This window comes from Colias croceus, chromosome 15 (genome assembly GCF_905220415.1).
Source record: "Colias croceus chromosome 15, ilColCroc2.1".
Taxonomy (NCBI): Eukaryota; Metazoa; Arthropoda; class Insecta; order Lepidoptera; family Pieridae; genus Colias; species Colias croceus.
Window position 1 is genome coordinate 1,319,692 of NC_059551.1, and position 18,230 is coordinate 1,337,921.

The following is an 18,230-nucleotide window of genomic DNA, read 5'->3' on the forward strand; positions in this document are numbered from 1 at the left end:
ATTTGAGTCACGGCTCATTTACGACTGGAATTCTATGTAAATTCATGCTGATTATTACTTTTTTATAACCATAATAATTAATAAGTGAAAAATAATTGATATTTGAGAATAAATTAAAGAGAATATAACAAAAATACATAATTGACTGAAATATCCCTTATCCTAAACAAAAATATAGTTTCTTAGCATCCTTATGGCTAATAATACGTATACCTACATTTAATGTGAAGTCAGCTACGAATCTGTGATCTTGTGTGATCTGTGAACATCTGTGGGCTTGGCTATCGGAAATTAGAAGTTTTTGCCTTCTTCCATTACTATAAGTCCATTATTTAAAGAAAACTTAGTTATCCTAATTATTTACCTATTGTCTATTTACAAAAAAATTAAATATATCCTCATATCTAACAAGGTTACTTCACACCTAATTATTATTTCTAGATTATTCTACAAATCACCCGCCCAACTCGGTACGAGCAACGTGACCAAGATATCCACGTCTGTACCAGGACATACCCTGGAGAAGCTCAGCCCCAACACACAATATGTGGTCTGGGTGAAGGCACATGCGGTAGCTGGGGACTCGCTACCTTCAGAGACTTTATTGGCCTGGACAGATCCTGCTTATCCAGCCTTTGTTGAAGTAAGTACTATAAATAGAAGTAGGTGGCTAGGTGTAGTTAGTAATAGGTAACTAGATGTAGGTAGTAATAGGTAACTAGCTCAGGTTAAATATGCAATACGTAGTATGGGTGAAGGCACATGCGGTAGCTGAAGACTCTCTACCTTCAGAGACTTTATTGGCCTGGACAGATCCGGCTTATCCTGCGTTTGTTGAAGTAAATGTATATACCTACGTGATTTGATTACATTACTACTACCAGAGATAGACGTCTTTACAAAGTCAAACTCTGATAATGCAATAAAAACTCGGACTATAATCAAACGGAAAGTATGAATGGATGTGGTATAGCGAAATCAATAGAAATTATAGAATTTTTACCTGAAAGTGACTTTAACAAAGACATATTAATGATACATAACATAGTTAGCCATACTTATATAGAGTAACTATAAACTACGTTACTACTAAATAACTAATTAATAATTAAAAGGTGCAAATTTATCATAACATATATGTTTGTTATTTAATATTTTAATTACCATTGCGTAAACAAACATAACTGAACCTATATAACATAATAAATATCACGACAACACTTATAAAGGTAGCTAATTAGAGGGGTGATAATGAAATTTTCACCTCGTCATTGTAAATTTTGCGTATCACGTGGAACACCATCGATCGCTCTTACGTTGTTTTCGTACAAAGATATTATTCATCAATCATTATTATTACGTGCACAGTGATTTTCCACATAAAACCTTGTTATGATGTTTTTAATTCCGTCTCGGATTTATCTATTTTTAGTAATCTCAAACTTTACAAGTATAAATTGATAATAATAAAAATAAAAATGTGTGCGTGTACTAGTGTACACACGTAAGAAGTGAAACTTCTTTAGGACCTTATTTTTCAAAAAATAATTTACTATAAGCAACTTTACAGAAATACGTCGAATCACGCGTGGTAGGGAACTAGGGATAAGAAAAAGATGGCGCGTAACGGAAAAATGTCACGCGTAACGAAAAAATGTTTCACTAATTTTTTTTCCAACCCCGATAAAGAAGTTTCACTTCAATAATACGTGTGTAGAAAAATATTCAGGTATAAGTGTTAAACTACAATATTGACTGGTAATTCCATTCAATATTATCAAGAGAATTACGCTGCTATGTATCTCAGACACTTGTGGAAACATAGATTGCCTAAAAACATTTCCTGGCTATTAACAAGATTCTGACCTCAATTATTTATCTCCAAAAACTTTAGCTTAGAATATCTTTAACTATCCAAGTTAGATTGTTTAATATCATAATGAGTGCCATTAATAATTTTAGCGATAAAACTCAGCCCATAATGAGCTCGGAAGTTTTAATGAAATAATTGCTCATTGGCTCGTGTCAGCGGTTTTAATCTATACCTTAATGTTAATTAATTACTTCGTTTATACTAGAATTATTCAAATTCAAATTCAAATTATTTATTTCTTCCTTTTACAATTATTACTAAACATTTACAATTTATAGAATTAATGTAATCGCATAGAAAGCTCTTTAATGTATTTGTCGTATTAATTCTTTACTAGCCACTCGTTCCGTCTTCAGACAACAAGAATAGAAGCAAAAATTAAATATTAAATTATCCTATATAGTTGTCACTCAGGAATTATGTGTATTTTCTGCTGGTAAAAGAATAAGATGTTTAGGAGCTTATTTCTATTAACAAACTGAAAACTCTAAACACACAGTCAGTGATCGGGTTACACGACTTTGATGAAAGTTCCAATCACTTCACGGTTTACTATAAGGTCTAGCGCGATATAATACAAATTCTAGGATTATCACAAGCATAAAATAAATTATACCAACCAAATTGACAATTCTTTTTTTTAAGCAGGTTAATAACACTACAAAACATATTAAATATGACAGATATCCCTCTTAAAACCAATATCTAAGCCTACAACTTATTCCAGCCGCCAACAATAAACCCCGTGAACCTGGTGGTGGAAGGCTCCAGCATGACAATCCTCTGCATCGCGATGGGAACACCTACACCTACTATATCGCTTTATATCTCTGGTAAGAAATTACTTTTATTTGTATACAAAAATTTAATTTAATGCTAAATTTATGTTGAAGGTGTTCTAGAATTATATCGTAGGAAAATGACGTTCGAGAACCTTCTATACAGGTATCATATAGTAGGAAGAAACACATTGCAAATCAGGGATTATTTTGGTCCTAAATTATTAAGACGTAACAAAAACATATTATTAATTTCATGTAATATAGTGTAATATAACAGCTCTTGTAAGTGAATATGGTAGGTAGTCTACTTTAATTTACCTAAAATAGACAAATTGCTATTCAAAATTGATGAAGAAAACGAGATACACAAATTGCCAGTTAAATGTTACGCCTAGATACGCTTGAAAACTTGTCACAGTTCAAACTGTCTCTTTTGACGTGACAACGTCTTATAAATTGGTTTGCCGGGTGACACTTCAAGAAACTGCGTTACGCTCCGCTCACGTTATGCGCTCACAATGAGAGCGAGTGAGAGGCACGCGTCCCTTCCACTCGGGCATGGTTAGCCCGCCTAAGAGCGAGAGAGACAGACATAAAAAGTCGTTGTCACGTAAAACTTTCGCCCGTATACCGACTTTACAGGCAACCAATTTTTTTTATTTTTTGCAAATCTTTTGTAGAATAAAACTTTTCATTAAATGTGCAAAATTTAATAAAATTAAGTTTTAATATTTCTCATAAATTATTAAAACATCTTAAATTTTACGTAGAATTTCATAACAAGCTCCAATGTCGTTTTTTGTCGGTAAACAATTGTCTCATTAAACGACGCACGGCGTTTCTTAAATGTATAATTATAATTAACACGACTGTAATAAACGCGTTTTAATTACTTTTACTTCAAGTTTTTGACACAATAAACTGCCATCGTAATCTGCTTCACTAATAAGGGTTTTAAACTCGAGGCTTTTAATTAAAGAAATAAAAACCCAATTTGTAAATATAAAATCGAATAACTCAAATATTTTCATATATTCAATTCAATGCGTTGTAACATCTTACATATTATATTCACATTTTTAAGTTATTTCTTTACATTAAAACATAAAATAATGTGATATAAAAATTACTCATATTTTACCATTAAATTCATATAATTAAACGGAAGCTTTCCTTACGTTAACAGTAATTATAACTTAACCAACTTTTAAATAACATTCAGAAAACCGGTAATAATGGTTCTTCGTTCTAAGTTTATTTGTATTTAAACCATAATCAAATTACCTACACTATTTAAACAAATTAATCTATCAAAAATATTTAATTATATAAATAAATAACAATTAAAATTGCCAATTCAACCCGTCACAGGCCGCCTGGTCCGGCAAGAGGTAACCCGTCACATGGTGACCGTAATCCACAACGTGACGCGCGACATGTCGCAAGTGTCGTGCTACGCGGACAACGGGTACGGAACGCCGATGCAGGCGTCACGCAAGATCAATATATCGCGTGAGTTTTTGTTATTAGCATTTTATTTAGGTCTGGATGTGATTATGCTATTATGTATTTGAGATTTTATATAACAAGTCCTTACTGGGTGGCCTTATGCATCTTCTTATAATTAATGCGTGTTCTGTGTACTTAACAAAGCTATAAATGTGCAATTATTCCAGTAATTTGCTTCAAAAATATAGGTTGACTTGGACGCTTCTTATCAAATGGCAGCTCAAGGGAAAAAGATACGTGGTAGAAGCTCATCAAAATCTGAAAAATCACTATTTTTTTTAAATTTCCGGATTTTTTTACAGGCGAAACTACCAGATTTGACAAACTAATTGGACCAAATTATTGAATCAACTATAGGGTGCTTAATTTCCCCCATTTCTCCTTATTCATTATAAACTTTCCATTCGATTACTTGTTTTACACACACCTATTGATCACACTATAGATCCGAATAAATACACCCAAATTTACCCTAACACATATTAAATTATTTATTTATTTACTGGTTTACCAAAGCTTGTTTACACCAATGAAAAAAACGTGATAAATGTACCTTCTACCTTCAAATTCATCCTTACCTACATATTTATACGTCTTTTACTACAGACGTACCAACAATCCAAGCCTCTGGTATAACAATGGCCGCGGCCGGGGACTCCGTAATACTCGAGTGTCGTGTGGAAGCGTTGCCCAAACCAACTGTAGCGTTCTGGAGAGACCCCAGCGGCAGGACGCCGGTTATAGATGGACCCAATTATAGTATACAGCTGTTAGCTGATCCTGAGGTTAGTACTTTAAGTTTTATTTGTTGAATACGCTGTATATTTTGACGTTCAGATAAGATAAATATGACAAGCTACGAAAAGAGACATGGACAATATATGTACAAGTCGACGCTTTTTTATACTTTTATTTTCTCGAGTTTTAAAATCTTTTTTTTGACGTGACAACGTCTTATAATTCGATAAAGCCGGCTGCACGTACGAAAAAACATGACTCATGCGGCGTTACCTCGCTCTGACTCATCTGAGGCGTTCCATGTAAGGCTTGAAGTGCGAGCGAGAGCGCGGAACGAGCGACAAAGAAGCACAATCGGACGTTTTCACGTTCAACTATCGTCAGTAAACCGACTTTACAGACAACCAATTTTTTTTCGATAATATTTCTATTAAGAATGTACTTAATAAGTACCCGTTAAGATGTTAATTATCAATAAACTGCACTTTATTCTACTATAATTCCATATTAAAATAACTGTTTTACATTTGTAAAACGATAATACGAAAACGTTAACAAGAAATAAACTCAAAAATATTTTCAGATTAAATTTACAAACGAAATAATTCCTCCAATCCGTTAATAAACTTGAAAGCTGTTACTTAATTGATAACATTGCATACCTGGATGTTTGTTGATCTTCGCAGTAGAATAAACTTTATTTCAAGCAGAAAATTAAATTAACTAACCTATTAACTTTTCTGAAGCATTCACAATCTCTGCAATATTCCTGGAAGAATTTCATTAAATACGTCGCTTTTAAGTTACTGGGAAAGCGTTTATCTCGTTTCTCGTTGTTTATATACGCTTAATATGAAAACGATTTAATTTTAAACTCATGTTAACATATTATTTGTATTATATGGTCTAAGTAATGAATGTGTTAGTTATAGGTTGTTTATTAATATTGTTAAATATAAAATAAGACGTAAATATTTGAGGTTATCAGTCAGAAGCCCGATTCTAACGTGATAAAAAATAAAATATATTAATCATAAAAGAGTATATTATTATAGCAATATTTTGATTTATAAGACATGAGTAGTAAAATATACCCAATCATAATATGCAATGCGTAGAGCCTCTACGAAAATTGATTCGTAGCTTCAATGTATGTTCAGTAACTTTGAATTAGTATTCAAAGTGCGTAACCTAGTGGTTATACTATATACTAGGTTATATATAACTGTTATTAACATTATCCAAATTGAAATTATTTCATGAAATTATTTTACATAAAAAATACTCGGAAAAAATTTAAAACATTATTATATTTCACTCTTCAATATCTCGACATAAACAACGAAATCATCGTTTACATCCTGATAAAATCTTTCCCACAGGAACCAACAAAATACACAATGCGTTTAACAATAAAGAAGATCACAGAAACAGATGAAGGTGATTACTTCTGTCACGCGGAGAACGCGTTCGGCAAGACGCTGCGGCCTGTGTCCGTGCGATTGCGTAGTTCTGCACACCATAATGTCACGGAGTGTTGTACTCAGGTATGTAAAGGTTATATTTAGGTCATATGATGGTGAAAACGCGTCTTAAATATGTATCATAGTGAAAACGCATCTTAAATCTATGATGGTTAAGTATAGGTAGAAATATTGTTAAAGTTGGAATATTTTATTTTAGATCTTAGACTCGTAAAAATCATCAGATTAGTGGGAAGATCTTCCGACAAATCTGACTTTTACGAGTGTAGACACAGATTTTTTTTGGTTAAAAATATTATACAGACTGCATGATATATTCTTACGTGGCTTTTATAAAATGACCACTGAAATGATATGTAGTAGTGCACTAAAAGCTGAATTTTTATTGCTCGAAGAATAATTCGAAGTTTTTTTTAATCCCTTAATTTATTGTTTCAAATTTTACTAATTTTCTCTATCTTTTAATTTTAAAAATTAATTACGTATAATTTATTGGGAGAGGAAATGTATCGAATAAATCAAAATCACAAAAATGGATCCGCCCAAGCTTACATTATAAATGATAATACTAACGCCTCTGTTTTATTTTGTATTTTCTATATAAATGACCCATAAACAAGTCTCGATGAAACATTACTGAACCTAAAACTTGTTATCGCTGAGTCAATCTTATTTCAGTTTATAAATTGACATCGGGCGGGTAGTTAGAGAAAAAGTTAAACGAATTTTGTTGTGAATCTTTTAATGGTATTATAAAGTAATGTTTTAGACTTGGATTTTGTTTATGTTTACTTCCATCTAGGTTTCGGATATTATATCCAAATAAATATATTAAACGCAGTGTTTTAAATTGTAATTTAAAAACCTTAATACTCACTAGCTTCCGCCCGCGACTCCGTCCGCGCGGAAAAATTAAGAAAAATTAAGAATTATTTTTTTTCTACGTATTTTTCCGGGATAAAAAGTATACTTTTTTATGCCCAGGATAATAAGGTATAATTATACCAAGTTTCATCGAAATCGAACCGTTAGTTTTTACGTGATGCCTTCACATACAGACAGACGTCAGACAGACAGACAGACAAAAATTTATTTAATCACATATTTGGGTTTGGTATCGATCCAGTAACACCCCCTCGTATTTATTTTTTCAATATTTTCAATGTACAGAATTGACCCTTCTACAGATTTATTATATGTATAGATTATTATACGAAATAGGCTTTAAAATTTAAGCTTCAAGATATAATTTACATTTAATCCAATAATAATTTACCAAAGGAGAAATGAGAAATCCAAAATTTGATATCTTAAGGATTAAACACATTGCTCAGAGAATTCGTAACATAAATAAATAAGTATTTATAATTTATCAAATCGACAATCGTGAAACTCTTTAGCTTAATTTCAAGACTATACATTAACATCAGCTGTAAGGAATACGAAATTTAGAACCTTAAAGTTAGAATGGAACGATAACAAAAGTTATTTGCAAAAAGAAAATGTTTCACAATGCTGTGAACCTTTACAGATTATAAATACAAAGGGCTGTAAACGAGCCGAATCAATGACGCAAGAGAAAAAGAGTTTAGTTAGGTATTCATTTGCAAGCGTGTATTTTATTATTCATCTTACTAATATTATAAAAGCGATGGACGAACATTTTTGATACGTTATAAAAACGCATTTTTCATTACGTAATAATATATTAGAGTAGCGAGGATCATACCTTCAGGCGTAGAAAGGATCAAAAGCCTCATTGAATTAGGTAAAGGTCATAAATCCAAGTGGAAACCGAATTCGTGGAAATTTTAACACAGAATTTCGGGTTTTCTAGGAATTAGAGATTAATATTTGAGCTGCTAAAGAGTTGCTCTACGGGTATTATTATAAAAGTAAAGAATCGTGATCGATTTGCAGTTTAAATAGACTTTATTTGTCTTTCGCGTTAACAAAAGTACCAATAATGCTTATTATTAAGCTATTGCATATCTTCTATCGCGGGCTTTGAGCGCGGGGACTGAATCGAGAAATTCCGTAACGAAAAAACCTCACGCTCCCCACTCCGACGGGCTCGGAGGTGTGGCTTAAAGGCATGCTATGCAATAGCTTTACCGCGGCAGTCCCTGAGTGCCACACGTCTTTTATTTTGTTTGAATGATAACAAATCTTGTACTATAATGTTTTTTACTATTTCTTTATCCTCTTTTTTGGCAAAATTATTAAATTGTAAATTTTCTTTAGATGAATGTATCATCATCGTGCATAGATGCCTGCAGCTTCCACCTTGATATGGACAATATAATGGACCGACCGGAATGCATGGATGACTTCGAGAAACTTATGAAGTGTGCTGCTGATGGCTCAGGTAAATGATGACTCGTAGTATTTTCTTGTTATCCAGTAGGTATATAAGTGGTTTTTTAATAATTACGATAATAGAATAATGCATTACAATCTAGGAATTTTGAATTTCAATTTGTTGAACTATGTCACTATATGACCGAGTAGTTTGCAATAGATTTACTTTACTAAACACAATATTGTATTTTATTGTTTTTGGGCATAATTCTCATTCATATTAATTCGATAATACGAATTCTGTCGTCCTAAGGCTGGTTGCAGAGCTTGACCGACCATTAGTGCGTACGTCAGTCTCGCTTGTCATATGTATGGAAATTCATAAAACCGTTCATAGCTAGACCGACCATACGCACGCGTATTGTCATGCGCATTAGTGTCATATCATACACATTGTTGATGCGTATCGTCAGGACCGACGGTTCGCACTGACGGTCGGTCAAGCTCTGCAACCAGCCTAAACCTTGAAATAAGCCTCGAAATCTTAGGCGCATGATACACGGTATTTTGATCCGTCAGTTCAGTTTTTATTGATAGTCGTTATTAATATGGTATCAAGATATCTAGAAATCCATTGGTTAAAATATTGACATCCATCAGTGCGGTACCACTACTATTATGTATTCTGTGGCGGTACATAGTAAATACTTTACGTGTAACATGCGCCTTAATGATATATTTCATGGCACTATCTATAAAACATCAATCGCATAATTAATTTGAAAATATTTTACATTTTACAACTATAGTTAATTCCATTATTATTTTGCTCAACTGACTGGATCATATTTTATTCGCACTTTTTAACTGGTCACCAACAAAGTACCAAAGAAACTTCCCTGACACAGACCACCGCGGTTGTTGCGCATCATGGGGCGTGCCCCGCAACTGCCTCGAGCTGTGTCGCGGCGGGCCGGTGTCCCGCACGTGCGCGCTGCAGCACGCGAGACGGGCGCTCGCCTGCTTCAGGGACGCGGGGGCGAAGCTCCCGGGGCCGCCACGGAACTTGAAGGCACATGTCGCGCCTACGCCACATGCTGTTTTGTTGAGGTGAGATAATAGGGACACAGACACAGTATGAGTTTTAAGTCCCCTGATTAACATCCAAAGAATTGATCTTTTGTCTCTTATACACCTTAAATTTATACATATTTTTTTTCTCTTACTCTCTATTATAACCAATTTTAATTTATAATTAAGTACTTGCTGAATTTATTTTAGAGGCAAACTGTTTCTCCTAAACACAGGTTGCCCAGTAACCTAGCTAGGGAAACATTGGCTTGTATAAATTGTTTTAGTAGCCTTTTTTATTTATATACTTTTACATGAATATTAATTGTATATTGTAATAAATTGTAATTGTAGTTGTATGTATGTATGTTTAATAATAAATAAATTTGACTTAAAAAAAATAAAAAAAGACGTGTGGCACTCGGGGACTGCCACGGTAAAGCTATTGCGTGCTATGCTTTCAAGCCACACCTCCGCCCGTCGGAGTGGGGAGCGTGAGGTTTTTTCGTTACGGAATTTCTGGATTCGGTTCCCGCGCTCAAGGCCCGCGATAGCATATATATGCATAGCTTAAAAATTGTAGAGGAAAATCATATTAGTAATAGGTATTGCTCCGAAGAAGTGAAGACTATAAATTGTATCATTTCAACACTCAATTTGGTGCCAAAAATTTAATGGGAAACTAGTAGTCTTGTTATGATTATAATTCTATTCCAGTTTCAACCAAGGTTGTCTAAAACGGTTCTTCCCAGCATTTAATTGTTCGATACATGACCTCAATTTACTAATGAAGCTGAAAGTTTGAGGCCCCATCATAAACCAGTTACCATTGTTATCAATTGTTCAGAACGAAATTACATCTTACTACTAAATTTGACTTTCTTCTGCAAAGGGAAAGCCTAAAATGCCTAAATCTTTAAACATTTGTGATATTTTTACAGCCTCTAAAATCTGGACGATTACTAATACCAAACATTTTTCAGTTGGGATGCTCCAGTAAAGAACCCGCAAACAGTATACCTATACAGGGTGTTCTGGCGGGCATATGGGGCCAAAGTGCCAGAGAAACTGGACACCAGTGAGACCAGCGTTGTTTTAACTGGCTTACAAGATGATGTGCGGTATGAATGCGTGGTTAAGGCTGCTAATGATGTTGGTGAGTATCTAAATTTGAAGAGAGAAGTTAAAAATACAACCTCACATAATCCAACATTTAATTCAGATAGTTTATATAACGCTTTAATTGAAGATATCACTATATAGTATAAAACAAAGTCACTTTTTCTGTCCTTATGTCCCTTTGTATGCTTAAATCTTTAGAACTACGCAACGGATTTTGATGCGTTTTTTTTAAAGTGATTCAAGAGGAAGGTTTTAGTATATATAATTTATTAGGTTTTAGACAAAGCGGGCGAAGCCGCGGGCGGAAAGCTAGTTGAAGATATAAGACAATAAAAACCATTTGAAAATATTTTGTTTACATGCTTTTTAAACCTTAATTCTCTCTTTGTCAAATATTATTTCTCGATAGTAGACTTAATTGACACCTCTATATTTTACTGTTTTTCAAGCTTCTTAACCTGAACCTATTTAGTAGTACAGCGTTGCATAATAACGTTTTACTTATTGTGTCGAAAGCGCGCTATTTGACATCCTCCTCCCTAATGTCAATCTCTTTACTTCTGGACTTTATATACATACTAGTGGTCCGCCCCGGCTTCGCCCGTGGTACATATTTCGCAATAAAAGGTAGCCTATGTCCTTTCTTGGGTATCAAAATATCTCCATACCAAATTTCATGCAAATTGGTTCAGTAGTTTAGGCGTGATTGAGTAACAGACAGACAGACAGACAGAGTTACTTTCGCATTTATAATATTAGTATGGATTATACACGAATTTCGAAATAGGTATACAGCTATGCGCTACCTACTCGTGACTTAAAGTCTATTATCAACAGGAACATCATCCCTCAGCCAGTCCATAATGTTCACAACCGCGGGCCAAGAGCCCGGAGCCTCTGCAGCACCAGGCTCTGGCTCCAACACCGCGTCTGCTGTCGGCGGGGCCGTGGCTTGTATACTTGTGGCTGCTATACTGCTCGCTGCTGGACTGTATTATAGACATCGGAAGGTAACATGGTGGAAAGATTACTTCTTTTTTGAGTGGTTTTTTTTTTTAAAGTTGTTTACTAAATACTATTTTTTGAAGTGAAACTTCTTTATCGGGGTTGGAAAAAAATCTAGTGTAACATTTTTTCGTTACGCGTGACATTTTTCTGTTACGAGTCATCTTTTTCTTATCCCTACCACGCGTGATTCGACGTATTTTTGTAAAGTTGCATATTAATTATTTTTTTGAAAAATAAGGTCATAAAGAAGTTTCACTTCTTACGTGTGTACACTTATAGTACACGCACACATTTTTATTTATTTATTTATGACACTTTATTGTACAGTACCATTAATAAAAACATATATAATTTATCGTAGAAAGCATGAACAGTAAGTAATGCCACAATAGGTGGCATTATTGCTTTAAGTAATGGCAAAGGCAACCATAAAAATAAAGGACATGTACGATGCTGGTAAAACGCGAACTTTGTATTATTTCACTTATTAACTAAAAATGTAACTTAAAATGCTCAAATTATTCTGATGTAATTACATTTATTATAGCATTCAAAAGATAAAGGTAAAATTTAATGTAGATATTTTTACTGATATTTTCCTAATTAATTTTCCATATCAAAGATGAGAACTTTCATGTTATAACATTCCTATTATTCCAGAATCTGCGACTCAAAGCTCAAGGAGGAGTTGCATTTGAAAATCCCAGTTATTTGAGAGAACCAAATCCAGATACCGTTGTAAACGTAAGTTATACCAATATTATAAAGCTGAAGAGTTTTGTTTGTTTGTTTGAACGCGCTAATCTCAGGAACTACTGGCCCGATTTAAAAAAATATTTTGGTGTAAGATAGCCCATTTATCGAGGAAGGCAGGCTATATATTATCATGACGCTAAGACCAACAGGAGTGGAGCCATACGGGTGAAACCGCGAAGTGCAGCTAGTCATAATATAATTCTCAATATAAACATATTTTCTAGATATGTATCATTCCAAACTATATTTTGTTCAGGGTACAGTACCAAACGGTAACACAGCAAATGGAGGTAACGGGGTAGCAAACAGCATCTCAAACAGCACAGCCTGGAGACAGGAGACGCTACAGAACCCCAGTACTGCGATACCGGCCGCCAGGGAAGTGGACCCCACGCTGTATGAGGAGCTGAAGCTTGGACAGGATGGGGCTGGGTTTAAAAGGTAACTTGACTTAAATAATAACTACCTATTTAATAATTAATACTAATCTTAAACACCACTAAATACACACTTTAAATCGTTTTTCCTTTCAAAACGAATAAGAGAAAGAGACACTGTCTGCTAATGCCTTTGTTGTTTGGTAGGTACTCTGGTTGCCAGCCGCCAATAATATGCATTGCATTCTTCATTTAAAATTTTTTATTCTTGCTATTTTCTAATAAAACTGATACATATTTGATATTATAAATTTGAAAGTAACTCTGTCTATTTGTCTCTTCTTCACGTCTAAACAACTGAAACGATTTGGTTAAAATTTGGTACAGATTTATGTAGTTTGAGTACTTAGAAATAAAAAGAGATAATTTATTATCCCGGAAAACCCACGGAAATAAAAATAGATAGGTTTTATTTTTCTTTAAATACGAGAGCGGAAAGCTAGTAGTCATTAATGTTTTGGTAATTTTGTGTGCCTAATTAATTAATAATTCTTCTTTTCCCAAAGACTGAAATAGCCCTCGGCGCGCCGCTCGCCGCTCCGCTCGCCGCGGCTGTCGGCGCGCGTCGCGCCGGAGCACTGAGCGGCGCCCGCCCGAGCGCGGGCTTATATAGCCTCGCCGCATGACGTCACTGCTACGTCACAGTCGTGTAACTATTCAGACGTTTTGGTGTGATAAAACTGTCGCAGCATTTTGTGATTGACAAAATTGAGGGTAGATGGAAGGATTCAATTTTTTCGTTACAATGAGGTCAAAATTATGTAGTATTGAATATTATAATGATGCAGTGTCTGCTGTCTTTTGTAGTTTTAAACTTTTGGAAACTTAGAATTTATTGTTAATTGTCCTCAAATTTTTAATGAAATTTATTTTGTAATAAATAACAGCGCGGTACGAGCGGAGCTTAGTAAATAGAAATGCAATATATTTTCCATAGTTAATGTGATTAAAACCAAAAATAAGATGTCTATATACTTAAATATTATCTTTCTTTTACATAAGCGAATATAGTAAATACGAAACATTAAAGCAATAGTTGCAACTTATTGCAAATACAAAATAACTTATACTGACCTTCACAAGGGCCGTTTCACACTGTTACCCCAAACATTCCAACGCGAATAAGTGTGAAGAGGCCGTTACAAAAAATGTAGATATGTTGTAAAAATATATATTAGATCGTTCTTTAAAAAATGTGCCTTCGAACAATATAATATTATAGTAGTATAAATGTAAAATTACGTATATATTATATATTAGTGATTATCGGCCTGTTATCGATCGAATATTGTAAATACATTCCGTAGAATGTAGCATTAGTACGAAACGGGTGTACTTGAATATTGTTTTGTTCTAAAATGAATTTATTTTAAGATAATTTTTCTCTATTTTCATTGATAGTTACCCTGTTTCTTTATACTGAGTTTTCACCCGCTGCGTATGCGTTAAATATAAAATTGTCAAAACGTTTTAGAAAAAAAATGTTGTTACATAATAATATATTTTCTTCTTAAAATTTGATATGTTATGATTTTAAATGAACTGCTAAAAATATTTTGTTTTCAAACTTTCAAACATACTTTGTATTTTTTTTTTTGTATTTTATATTTTGCGCATACGCAGCGTAATCTTTTTTTGTGTTTTCTCAGACAAAGATTGTGATTATTAGTGTATAATATTAGACAATTCTTGTACGATCTAGCAAAAGTTTTAGATTCATAAAAACGCGGGATACATTCAAATATATATATATATTATATTTCTGTCTCTAAAACTTTTACTGGAACCATTATTTAGGTAAGAAAGACCGATGTGATTAGATTTGTAAATAATAATAAAAAATATAAATTATTACTTGTGTGTTTTTATTTTACCGCGTCCTTACTAACCCAAACCCTACTTTATACAAGAATTATTATTATTATGAAAACAAAAAACCCGCTGATTCATATAGCCTACTACGCCTACTCTGATGATTGCTAAGACTCTTCATAAGTCAAAATCCGCGTCCAGCGATTTGGGCTGCTAAATAAATAAACATACATACACTCTTAAACATAACCCTCCTTCTTTCGCAGTCTGGTAAATATGATATATTATATAAGATCTAAATATTAGGTAATATTTTTGAGTAATAGCATTAGCTTAGAAAATATGGTTTGTCTGGACAGGCGTCTGTCTCGCCTGTCATTTACCTGTCTACCAAATATACAAGATAAATTTTACACATTTATTGATGCTCTAATGCACTGGGAATAATACACTAGCTATACACAACTGGCGATTACAAACCGAATTTTTCACAACCGTAACATCCGCCAGAAATCAAACCCATTAACCACGATCTGTTGGAAACTTCCTTCCAATTTAAGAAAGTCTATAGGAATCTGATTATGTTATTTAAAAAAATAAATAAGAATAATCAACTTATTTAACCTTTTGAACGCCAATGACATCTAGATAGATGTCATGCGCAATCGTGCCCTGTGCGCCAACGACACCTATACATGCCAAGAAACAGATCATAGATAAATACAAAATAAACATATTAAACCTTTACTTTTACGTGTTTTATTTATACAGTTTATGAACTGAATCCCCAGTTATTACATAAATATACACAGTAAACAAAATTGCCAAGTAGTTATTCAAATATTTGATGACAAAAAATAACTTAATTAATGGCTAAAACAGCATGTTCTCTCGCGCCAATGACATGTATACGTGCCTACTAGTGATGTAGTGTAATATTCAAGTAACTTCATTAAAATTTCAGCGAAATTACTCTAATTCGCTTAATTTTTGTAATAACTACAAAAAAAATATATAAGCTGAAGAAAAAAGGTAAATACTACATTCTTTGGTATAATACCATATTGTCTATATTGTGGATATTGTTGATTTGAATATTTTCCTTTTCGCCAATCATGCGCATCCCTAGCACAGTATCGATATGCAATCCCTTCTGCGCCATTGACATGAATAGATGTCGGACTGGTGACGTCGTAAGCGCGTGCCGTGTTGTTAAGTGCGGAAAGTTGTAAAAATATTTTATCGAGAAGGTATCTACCAATATTATAATCAAATAAGTACAAGGCTATTAATGAGCATAATAATTATATAGATAGGTAGGTAAATACAAGGCTGTTAATGAACATAATGATTATATACAATTGTTGATTTTTTATTATTTTTTATTTTATCGTCACAAACACAATGTATGCGTTCTAGCATAATATTTATTGTCCATGTAATGATAAAAATTCGCTTAGGTCCAAAATGTATAAATATCTCTAAAAATCTGTAGGTACTTACCTATTTAGCAGTTTTCAAAATTTATTACCTAATAAGTCTAATCAGTGCCTTTATTAGAATATTCTTATGATACAAATTGTCGCTATGTCATATCAAAATATGGTAATTGACCTAAATAGGTACCTACATATAATTAGTATTTGTAATAACTCAAGTATTAAACCAAATGATTGGAAAATAAATAATATGTAGTTTTAATGCAATTCCCTTTATTTAAAGGTAATAGTTGTTTTGATATTTACAAATAAACACTCCACAATAATACCTATAGTTCATATAAACTTAATAAATAAACTCGATAAGTTATAATAATATACAGCTACACATCCCTAATCAGAAGCGAGAGATTATAAAAAAAAGGATGGTTGCCCGCGCCATTGGCATGTATACATGCCAATCATGCCAATGGGGCGTAACTGATAGAGAATAGTGCTGTAACTTGCTGCAATTTTATATGTATTTTTGTATCTCAAAAGGTTGATTTTTTTTGTTGATAGTTGCTATAAATGTGGTCTTAAGTTTTTACAGTAGGAGATGAGGTTAAATGAATATTATTTTTGTGTTATAAGCTGTTTATTCAAATATTCAGACATGAATTATTATGTTTATCGATAACATTTTGGACTCCCTACTATTTTCAAGGTTATCTCATTGAATTTGTGGCTTGGCGTGGAGGGCACGGCGATGCGTTTTTGCTCTGGCGGTCAAAAGGTTAAAAATATTAAACACAATTGAATAAAATTACACGTAGAATATTTATGGAAAAAACAAATACGTACTGCATTATTGAACATACTACTTAACTGAGTATCAACAATACATCAAGAAAATACATAAAAAAACTTCAAAGGATTTCACCAGGTATTGAACGACTAAAGTTTACTTTCCCAAAAGCGTCTGAAAAAGGTTTTAGCGCACATAAGAGACCTCTTCCAGGCAAAACCTAGAAATCCTTTTAACCTAGACTTCTAAATAATACGTTATTTTGTCCTAAAACATTTTACATAGTACGACACACGACCTGACTCAGCTCAAGATAAAACAAACATTGAATGCAGTGCTTTAATGAGAGGAATTATTACAATAATAGTGGCATTAATCCCGTAAAGTCCCGTAATAGTTTACTTCAATGTAAATACACTGAGGTAAACTTTCGAACATGTAAACTGTACATTATTAATTTAGGATGAGGCTTATTACCATAGGCTGAGGAAATGGCCCTAACTTTGACTTGTACTTTGTGTATACTAAGTAGAAGAAAATATTATAGGAAACGGAAACACAAACCAATTCATTTCGGGTCAAAAGAAATCTTTCCACCACTTTGAAAAGTACAAATGAATCTGAATACATATGCACTAAAAATCCAATCATTTTTTCAGCAAAAATAGCGGTTGCTATATTTTTTGCGAATGATTTATGTTCGGAATTTGTAAGAAAAAGCCATTTAGCGCACCTGATCTAATGTCATTTTTATATCCCTACATGTATGGTTAAACAGAGATTTCATACCATCGATCATTGTTAGGTACATACTGTGTCATATAAAATGTTAAAGCTTCTGTAATACTTCAAAATGAGCTCTATTTATACAAAAACTTTAATGTGTTCGTTCACATAATATTATTACGCTTGACAGTGAACAACTAGCACGATAAATAACTATCATTTGGTTATAGGAAACATTCAACATCAGTTAACCATACCACGAAGAAGTACCAGTACAAAACCTTTCTAGTTATTTCTTAGTCTCAAAGGATTCGATAAAAGACTGGGGCAAATTAGTTCCTAAGTTTTGCACAGTGTTGTTGATTGGTTTTTTAAAAGAAAGCAC

The 18,230-nt window shown here is 33.2% G+C and overlaps 1 protein-coding gene across 6 annotated transcripts in view; it reads left to right on the forward strand.

Moving 5' to 3' along the window:
* LOC123697819 (Ig-like and fibronectin type-III domain-containing protein 2) overlaps positions 1-14,935 on the forward strand; it is a 159,502-nt gene extending 144,567 nt beyond the window's left edge. For 4 of the 6 annotated variants that reach the window (XM_045644373.1, XM_045644376.1, XM_045644375.1 and 1 more), the window contains 12 exons: positions 442-643; positions 2,601-2,706; positions 4,027-4,167; positions 4,771-4,949; positions 6,285-6,449; positions 8,631-8,754; positions 9,596-9,797; positions 10,742-10,914; positions 11,718-11,890; positions 12,549-12,632; positions 12,901-13,085; positions 13,588-14,935. In XM_045644373.1, coding sequence (XP_045500329.1) covers positions 442-643; positions 2,601-2,706; positions 4,027-4,167; positions 4,771-4,949; positions 6,285-6,449; positions 8,631-8,754; positions 9,596-9,797; positions 10,742-10,914; positions 11,718-11,890; positions 12,549-12,632; positions 12,901-13,085; positions 13,588-13,597 — 1,744 coding nt within the window. In that variant the 3' untranslated portion in view covers positions 13,598-14,935. Of the gene's footprint in view, positions 1-441; positions 644-2,600; positions 2,707-4,026; positions 4,168-4,770; positions 4,950-6,284; positions 6,450-8,630; positions 8,755-9,595; positions 9,798-10,741; positions 10,915-11,717; positions 11,891-12,548; positions 12,633-12,900; positions 13,090-13,587 lie in introns of those variants that run through there. The other 2 variants (XM_045644377.1, XM_045644378.1) reach the window with 1 other exon arrangement.
* Positions 14,936-18,230: the final 3,295 nt, after the last annotated feature.